The sequence below is a fragment of the Haliotis rubra genome, unplaced genomic scaffold (genome assembly GCF_003918875.1).
Source record: "Haliotis rubra isolate DU_JTF1 unplaced genomic scaffold, ASM391887v1 Scf1215, whole genome shotgun sequence".
NCBI classification, from domain to species: Eukaryota; Metazoa; Mollusca; class Gastropoda; order Lepetellida; family Haliotidae; genus Haliotis; species Haliotis rubra.
In genome coordinates, this window is record NW_025765132.1 from 228,480 (window position 1) to 237,680 (window position 9,201).

Genomic DNA, 9,201 nt, shown 5'->3' on the forward strand with positions numbered 1-9,201 from the left:
GTTCTGGGGATAAAGTCGTACTCTTCCTTGTTCTGGGGATAAAGTCGTACTCTTCCTTGTTCTGGGGATAAAGACGTACTCTTCCTTGTTCTGGGGATAAAGTTGTACTCTTCCTTGTTCTGGGGATAAAGTTGTCGTACTCTTCCTTGTTCTGGGGATAAAGTTGTACTCTTCCTTGTTCTGGGGATAAAGTTGTACTCTTCCTTGTTCTGGGGATAAAGTTGTACTCTTCCTTGTTCTGGGGATAAAGTCGTACTCTTCCTTGTTCTGGGGATAAAGTTGTACTCTTCCTTGTTCTGGGGATAAAGTTGTACTCTTCCTTGTTCTGGGGATAAAGTTGTACTCTTCCTTGTTCTGGGGATACTCTTCCTTGTTCTGGGGATAAAGTCCCTTGCTTGTTCTGGGGATAACTCTTCCTTGTTCTTAAAGTTGTACTCTTCCTTGTTCTGGGGATAAATTACTCTACCTTCCTTGTTCTGGGGATACTACTCTTCCTTGTTCTGGGGATAAAGTTGTACTCTTCCTTGTTCTGGGGATAAAGTTTTATACTTCCTTGTTCGTGAGTAAAGTTTTACTTTTCCCTTGATCTGAAGGTAAAGTTTAGACTTCTTGATCTGAAGGGATACAGTTTTATACTTCCTTGTCCTGGGGAATGATGTTTTACACTTCCTTTTACTTTTTGTCCTGGGGGTGTAGAATCCATTGAGTTTTATACGTCCTTGTTCTGGGTGGTAGAATCCATTGAGTTTTATACGTCCTTGTTCTGGGTGGTAGAATCCATTGAGTTTTATACGTCCTTGTTCTGGGTGGTAGAATCCATTGAGTTTTATACTTCCTTGTTCTGGGTGGTAGAATCCATTGAGTCTTATACTTCCTTGTTCTGGGTGGTAGAATCCATTGAGTTTTATACTTCCTTGTTCTGGGTGGTAGAATCCATTGAGTTTTATACTTCCTTGTTCTGGGTGGTAGAATCCATTGAGTCTTATACGTCCTTGTTCTGGGTGGTAGAATCCATTTGAGTTTTATACTTCCTTGTTCTGGGTGGTAGAATCCATTGAGTTTTATACTTCCTTGTTCTGGGTGGTAGAATCCATTGAGTTTTATACTTCCTTGTTCTGGGTGGTAGAATCCATTGAGTTTTATACTTCCTTGTTCTGGGTGGTAGAATCCATTGAGCTTTATACTTCCTTGTTCTGGGTGGTAGAATCCATTGAGTTTTATACTTCCTTGTTCTGGGTGGTAGAATCCATTGAGTTTTATACTTCCTTGTTCTGGGTGGTAGAATCCATTGAGTTTTATACTTCCTTGTTCTGGGTGGTAGAATCCATATTGAGTTTTGTACTTCCTTGTTCTGGGTGGTAGAATCCATTGAGTTTATACGTCCTTGTTCTGGGTGGTAGAATTCATTGAGTCTTATACTTCCTTGTTCTTAGGAATACTTCCTTGTTCTGGGTGGTAGAATTCATTGAGTCTTTTACTTCCTTGTTCTTTACGAATTCTACTTCCTTGTTCTTGGAATAAAGTTAAAGGCTTTCTTGTTTACTGTGGTTGATGGTGATGAAAAGGGTTTAAAGCGTCTTATGTGACTTGCACTTGCTAGTCATGAAGAATGAGGATCGGAGCGTGTTCACTGATGATATTACATCGCTGCACTATCGGAATTGTAGAATGTGTAGGTGAAGACGTCAAAGAAACACACATAACCTACCGCGTCACGTGATCTGTCATTACAGTTGACAGAGCGATGGAGTGCCGCGGCGTCTGTGTCGCCGTCACGGAGGGACGGCCGTTGCTGCTGGACTGTTCTGAGAATATGACCTCTGTTGAAAACATGACCTTCACCTGGGAAGACAATGCTGACTCAAAAAAGTACTTCCGGTATTGGCAGGAGTCCACCAGAAGCCTTGCTAGAACCTACACGTGTAAGGTTGGAGGCGTGGAAGCTGTTGTGTTCATAGTGACAGTTGAGTGTAAGTATAAAAGTCTCCCCTCTTCTTCTCAGACTTGAGTGAGAGGATATTTTTCACCGCTGTTAGGCATATTCCAGCAATCTCACGGCGGGGGAAACATGGAAATGGGCTTTACACATGAAACTACACGAAGTGTCCCAAACCCTGTCAAGTCAGTACTCGTGTTTGGAAACTGCGTTCAACATACTCGTGAAGATCCGGGCTATAATTAGTCTTCCCCGATCACCAACCCATGTTTGTCGTAAGAGGCGACTTACGGGATTTGGCTGACAGTGCCATCGCATCCTCCTAATTGCGAAGATCGATGCGAATGCTGTTGATTACTGGATTGTCTGGTCCAGACTTGATTATCTACAGACCACCGCCATATAGCTTGGATAAAGCTGAGATAAACATCAGGCAAATAAAATAAAAAAACTTTTGGAAAAAAAACATTTATTGGTTTTGCCCATGTGTCAGGAGGGTGTGAAAGATTTATGTTTTACGCCGCAGGGATGACAGATTCAGTTGTACTGCCATGTTTCAGTTGATGCTGGATGTCTGTGGAGCTCCACCAGCATCAGAGTGATCCAGACAAACACGTGACCGCACTCTAGTTGAGTGGTCCATAAAAACACGTGGCCATAATCTGGTTGAGAGGTCCAGACAGACATGTGGCCATGATCTGGTGGAGTGGTCCAGACAGACACGTGGTCATGATCTGGTTGAGTGGTCCAGGCAGACACGTGGTCATGATCTTGTGGAGTGGTCCAGGCAGACACGTGGTCATGATCTTGTGGAGTGGTCCAGACAGACACGTGGCCATGATCTGGCGGAGTGGTCCAGATATGTGGCCATGATCTGGTGGAGTGGTCCAGATAGACACGTGGCCATGATCTGGTGGAGCGGTCCAGACAGACACGTGGCCATGATCTGGCGGAGTGGTCCAGACAGACACGTGGTCATGATCTTGTGAAATAGTCCAGATATGTGGTCATGATCTGGTGGACTGGTCGAGGCAGACACATGGTCATGATCTTGTGGAGTGGTCCAGATATGTGGCCATGATCTGGTGGAGTGATCCAGACAGACACGTGGCCATGATCTGGCGGAGTGGTCCAGACAGACACGTGGTCATAATCTGGTGGAGTGGTCCATACAGACACGTGGCCATGATCTGGTGGAGTGGTCCAGACAGACACGTGGCCATGATCTGGTGGAGTGGTCCAGACAGACACGTGGCCATGATCTGGCGGAGTGGTCGATACGGACACGTGGCCATGATCTGGTGGAGTGGTCCAGATATGTGGCAATGATCTGGTGGAGTGGTCGAGACAGACACGTGGCCATGATCTGGCGGAGTGGTCCAGACAGACACGTGGTCATGATCTTGTGGAGCGGTCCAGATATGTGGCCATGATCTGACGGTGTGGTCCAGAAAGACACGTGGCCATGATCTGGTGGAGTGGTCCGGATATGTGGCCATGATCTGGAGGTGTGGTCCAGACAGACACGTGGTCATCATCTTGTGGAGTGGTCCAGATATGTGGCCATGATCTGGTGGAGTGGTCCAGACAGACACGTGGTCATGATCTGGTGGAGTGGTCCAGACAGACACGTGGCCATGATCTGGCGGAGTGGTCCAGACAGACACGTGGTGATGATCTGGTGGAGTGGTCCAGACAGATATGTGGCCATGATCTGGTGGAGTGGTCCAGACAGACACGTGGTGATGATCTGGTGGAGTGGTCCAGACAGACACGTGGTGATGATCTGGCGGATGGGTTGATACAGACACGTTGCCATGATTTGGTGGAGTGGTCCAGACAGACACGTGGCCATGATCTTGTGAAGTGGTCCAGAAATACACGTGGTCATGATCTGATGGAGTTGTCCATACAGACCCGTGGTCATGATGTCCAGTTACGTGTCCATGATCTGTTGGAGCTGGGAAGGCAGACACGTGATCATAATCTGGTAGATTGGTCCATACAGACACGGGGCCATGATCTGGTTGAGTGGTCCAGACAGACACGTGGTCATGATCTTGTGGAATGGTCCACACAGACACGTGGCCATGATCTTGTGGAATGGTCCACACAGACACGTGGCCATGATCTGGCGGAGTGGTCGAGACAGACACGTGGCCATGATCTGGTGGAGTGGTCCATACAGACACGTGGCCATGATCTGGTGAGTGGTCCATACAGACACGTGGCCATGATCTGGTGGAGTGGTACATACAGACACGTTGCCATTATCTGTTGGGGTGGTCCAGACAGACACGTGGCCATGATCTGGTGGAATGGTCCATACAGACACGTGGTCATGATCTGGTGGAGTTTTCCAGACAGACACGTGGCCATGATCTGTTGGAGTTGCTCAGACAAACACGTGACCATAATCTGATGGAGTGGTGACGGCAGACACGTGGTCATGATCTGGTGGAATGGTCCAGACAAACACGTGACCATAATCATCTTGAGCGGTGCAGATAATCAAGTGGGCATAGTCTGGTTGGAAAAGGACCCAGTGTTACAGAGATAATGCTGCGACATGTCATCCATCGTGAGTTTTGTTATAGTGAACATTTCAATTATTTCCTTCAGATCTGGATAACCTGGAGCTGGACGTGACCCCCTCTGACACCTGCAACGTCAACAACGTCACAGCAACATGTGCGGTGGACAGCAACGCGGAGACGACTTTGACCATCCACAGAGAAGACACAAACGAGACATACACCAGTCAGGGTCAGAATATGTCCCGCCAGCTCGAGGTCCAGTGTGGTCAGACTGTCCGGGTCCGATGTACAGCCACTTCCGGTCAAACAAGCAGAGTGCAGTTCAGGCAACTCAATGTCCTGTGTGAGTGTCCTTACTTTTCATGAGATGTACTATATGGATATCTAGTCTTCCAAGGGACGGTGGAGTAGTCTTTAGGTTAAAGCTGTCGCTCGTCACACCGATGGCCCGGGTTCGATTCCCCAAAAGGGTACAATGTGTGAAGCCCATTTCTGTTGTCCCCCCGCCACCGTCAAATTGTAGGAACATTGCTAAAAGCGGCGTAAAACCATACTCACTAACCCTAGTCTTTCATATGTCCAGTTTATTTCCCTGGGGAAAGAGGTTCGGGGAACACACTGTCTCATGTGTCGTAAACTGTACAGGTGCCCCAGATCCTCCAGGTCCACACCCCGGGGAACACACTGTCTCATGTGTCGTAAACTGTACAGGTGCCCCAGATCCTCCAGGTCCACACCCCGGGGAACACACTGTCTCATCTCGTAAAAGGTGTGTCGTAAACTGTACAGGTGCAGATCCCAGGATCCTCCAGGTCCAGGTGCCCCACCTCCAGGTCCACACCGGGGAACACACTGTCTCATGTGTCGTAAACTGTGTCCACACCTCGGGGAACACACTGTGCCCCAGATCCTCCAGGTCTCCACACCTCAGGGGAACACACTGTCTCATGTGTCGTAAACTGTACAGGTGCTCCAGGTCCACACCTCGGGGAACACAGATCCAGGTGCCCAACTCATTGTCGGGGAACAACGTCTCATGTGAACGTCCCAGATCCTCTGGTCCACACCTTCTGTCTCACGCTAACCCTGTACAGGCTCCCCGTGTATACGATCCTCCAGATCCACAACGAGGACGACGACGAGGACGACGACGATGTACAGCGTTAATGTCAGCAACGTCTGCGGTAGCAGCAAGTTTAATCTTCATGTCATCGGTAACAGATTTCACAAATCCCCTTTGTTTCCTTTTCATAATTCGAGTTAACACGATTTACGTTGGTTATATTTGCAACTTGATCCAATCAGGGTACTTTTAGCATCAAATTCAAAATCTAGAATAGTGATAACTACCACCACACGAAGGAACTGTATTTCCCATATTTGACCATGCTAGGAAATAGACGTATGATCCGATGCCCAACCGAGGTCTTTTGAAATGTGCATGTCATTTGTCCGCAAAATTTGTATTTGTTACCCAGGTCATGAAATATAATATTTAGAATATTATGATAAAATATGACAGAGGTGTGTAAATATGGCCATCGTTTTCATATATTTACAACGTAAAACAACTGTAAATGTTCATTGAGAGCACAGGTTTACATATCCTTGAAACAGCGTAGTACGAGGTTTAGATTTATTTTATAAATTATTTCGTACTCTCCTAAATGCTCGGTCAAAGGTAAATGTCTTCTGACCATATTGACAGAAATTAACCTTTATTTCAATGGTTCGTTAATACAGTATTGTTAAAAAACCAGCAGTAACCTTTTCAGAGGTGGAATTTGTAACATATGGGGAGGGGATCCACGTCGCCATAGACAGACGTTTTTTATTTATTTATTTAATTATTTCCGTCTCCATCAACTGTACCTACAGTGGTTATGCCGGGTGTATATTGCACGTAATCAACATGACATACATCTATTGGATTGCAATAGAAGATGTGTTGCTAATTCAACGTATGTCATTAGCCACATCATTCTTGATATACATCTTGGATATACTTGTCATATTTTCACTTTTCCTGTTCGTTTGATTTTCAAACTCGGTTGCTTAAACTCACGCTAAACGCAGGTGTTGAACAATTGCCAGTGCAGAGAATACGTATACTGACATATAAATCACATATTGGTCTACACTACTGCTGCAAGCACCATTACGTGGCATGATAACGTTTCATGTTTATATCGGGAAATTCAAAACTGTTTCAAAACAGCTTCCGATTTATTTTAACACCGTTTGTAGCTGTTCGTGAAGCTATTCGTGTAGCTAGTTACCGCAATTTCTGCCTTGACCTGTAGTTGAATATTTGACTGAGTAAAATGAAGATAGGCTTGGCGTTATCCTGTTATCTTGGAAATAAATTGTTATCCTTGTTCGTGAAATGTCACACAACTTAATCCTTCATCAATCATGGTTAATGTTTTATAATGCTTGCACTCTAAGCTGATCGATATGTGTTTATGCTGTCTGTAGAAAGGATTAAGTTGTGTGACATTTCACGAACAAGGATTTACTCAGTTTAAATAATAACTCACTCACTCACTCAAAGGCCACCATCATGCTTCACTATATCGCATATTAGTGAGTGAGTGAGTGAGTTATTATTTAACGTCACATCGGCAATATTTCAGCCATATCGTGACATATCGCATATTAGAGCGTCCGTGTACATAAATGTTGGCTACGTTTGTGTGATCTCTTATTTGGCAATAATGTCAACGCGTAGTTGTGGGTGACTGGGGAACTAGCTCTTAACTGAGACGAACAATACGCTGACAAAGACGAAGGATAAGTTGAGTTCAAACTTCTTTAGTTACTTACACAAGACATGCCATATACAAGAATGAGGTGAGCGGAGTTCCAGCTCAACCCCAGGGCGTTTCCAGCATTATCCTGCTGGCGGTCGGCCCTACACAGACAGTCGGAATACCGGACTGCTTGACAATATAGATGTGAGCATATGTACAATTTTTGACAACAATGGACAGACAAAGACTCAACAATGGACAGGCGAAGACTCAACAATGGACAGACAGAGAAACAATAGCAATTCCTTGACCCAGTTGATGTGATGGCAGACACGGCCAAAGGGGGATGACCAAATAAGGCAATAAATGTCACATACAGTAATTAATGAAAGTGACAGAGTGGTATAGGGTGGCTGACAAGACAATGTATACTGCGGTAGGGATTAAGAATGCAGATTAAATAATTACAATTAAGTGTTACATGGCTTGGCTACATAGTTTTTGGTCGATGGCTGTCCTGAATTAGACGCTATGACAATATATTCTCCAATTAATACAATGAGGTAGTGGAAACATAAAGGATGGCAGGTATCCGTTCACGATGTTAATACATTGATACTTGTCCGCGAGATAAACAGCTCACTTGCAAACAAACATAACTCGTCCGACAATCCCCAAATCTATAGAAAACCATTGTAAATGATGAATACAGTACTGATAATCCCCCCAAACTATACAAAACCATTGTAAATGATGAATACAGTACTGATAATCTCCCCAAACTATACAAAACCATTGTAAATAATGAATACAGTACTGATAATCCCCCAAACTATACAAAACCATTGTAAATGATGAATACAGTACTGATAATACCCAAAAACTATAGAACACCATTGTAAATGATGAATACTGTACTGATAATCACCCCAAACTATACAAAACCATTGTAAATGCTGAAAAAAGTACTGATAATCCCCCCAAGCAATGAAAACCATTGTAAATGATGAATACAGTACTGATAATCTCTCAAAACTATCCAAAAACATTTCTATGATGATGAATACTGATTAATCCCCAAACTAAAAAACCATTGTAAATGATGAATACAGTACTGATAATCCCCAAAACTATACAAAACCATTGTAAATGATGAATACAGTACTGATAATGCCCCAAAGCTATAGAAAACCATTGTAAATGATGAATACAGACCTGATAATCCACCCAAACTATAGAAAACCAATGTAAATGATGAATACAGCACTGCTAATTCACCGAAACTATAGAAAACCATTGTTAATGATGAATACAGTACTGATAATCCCCCCAAACTATACAAAACCATTGTAAATGATGAATACAGTACTGATAATACCCCCAAACTATACAAAACCATTGTAAATGATGAATACAGTACTGATAGTCCCCAAACTATAGAAAACCATTTGTAAATGATGAATACAGGTACTGATAATCCCCGAAACTATAGAAAACCATTGTAAATGATGAATACAGTGCTGATAATCCCCCAAACTATACAAAACCATTGTAAATGATGAATACAGTACTGATAATCTCCCCAAACTATAAAAAAACACATCGTAAATGATAAATACAGTACTGATAATCTCCCAAGAGCCACTATACAATGCAGTGCTGAACAAACTATACTAAGCCATGATGATGGATACAGTGCTGACAATCCCCCAAGCTATGGGAAAACCATTTGTAAATGATGAATACAGTGCTGATAATCCCCAAAACTATACAAAGCCATTGTAAATGATGAATACAGGTGCTGATAATCCCCAAAGCTATGCAAGACCATTGTAAATGATGAATACAGTGCTGATAATCCCCCAGAACTATACAAAGACCATTGTAAATGATGGATACAGTGCTGATAATCCCCAGAGCTATAGAACACCATTGTAAATGATGAGATACGGTGCTGATAATCCCCAAACTATAC

The 9,201-nt window shown here is 43.7% G+C and overlaps 1 protein-coding gene across 1 annotated transcript; it reads left to right on the top strand.

The window, feature by feature from the left end:
• The first annotated feature begins 1,744 nt into the window (after window positions 1–1,744).
• Window positions 1,745–5,640, top strand: LOC124265727. Its single transcript, XM_046700559.1, has 3 exons — window positions 1,745–1,970; window positions 4,559–4,816; window positions 5,441–5,640. Exons 1-3 carry the CDS (start codon window positions 1,745–1,747, stop codon window positions 5,638–5,640), a joined length of 684 nt encoding a protein of 227 aa, XP_046556515.1.
• Window positions 5,641–9,201: the final 3,561 nt, after the last annotated feature.

Coding starts and splice junctions, on each gene's coding strand:
- LOC124265727 (XM_046700559.1), top strand. CDS start 1,745: ATGGAGTGCCGCGGCGTCTGTGTCGCCGTCACGGAGGGACGGCCGTTG. Junction 1,971..4,558: donor GTTCATAGTGACAGTTGAGT/GTAAGTATAAAA, acceptor TATTTCCTTCAG/ATCTGGATAACCTGGAGCTG. Junction 4,817..5,440: donor CAGGCAACTCAATGTCCTGT/GTGAGTGTCCTT, acceptor TAAACTGTACAG/GTGCTCCAGGTCCACACCTC.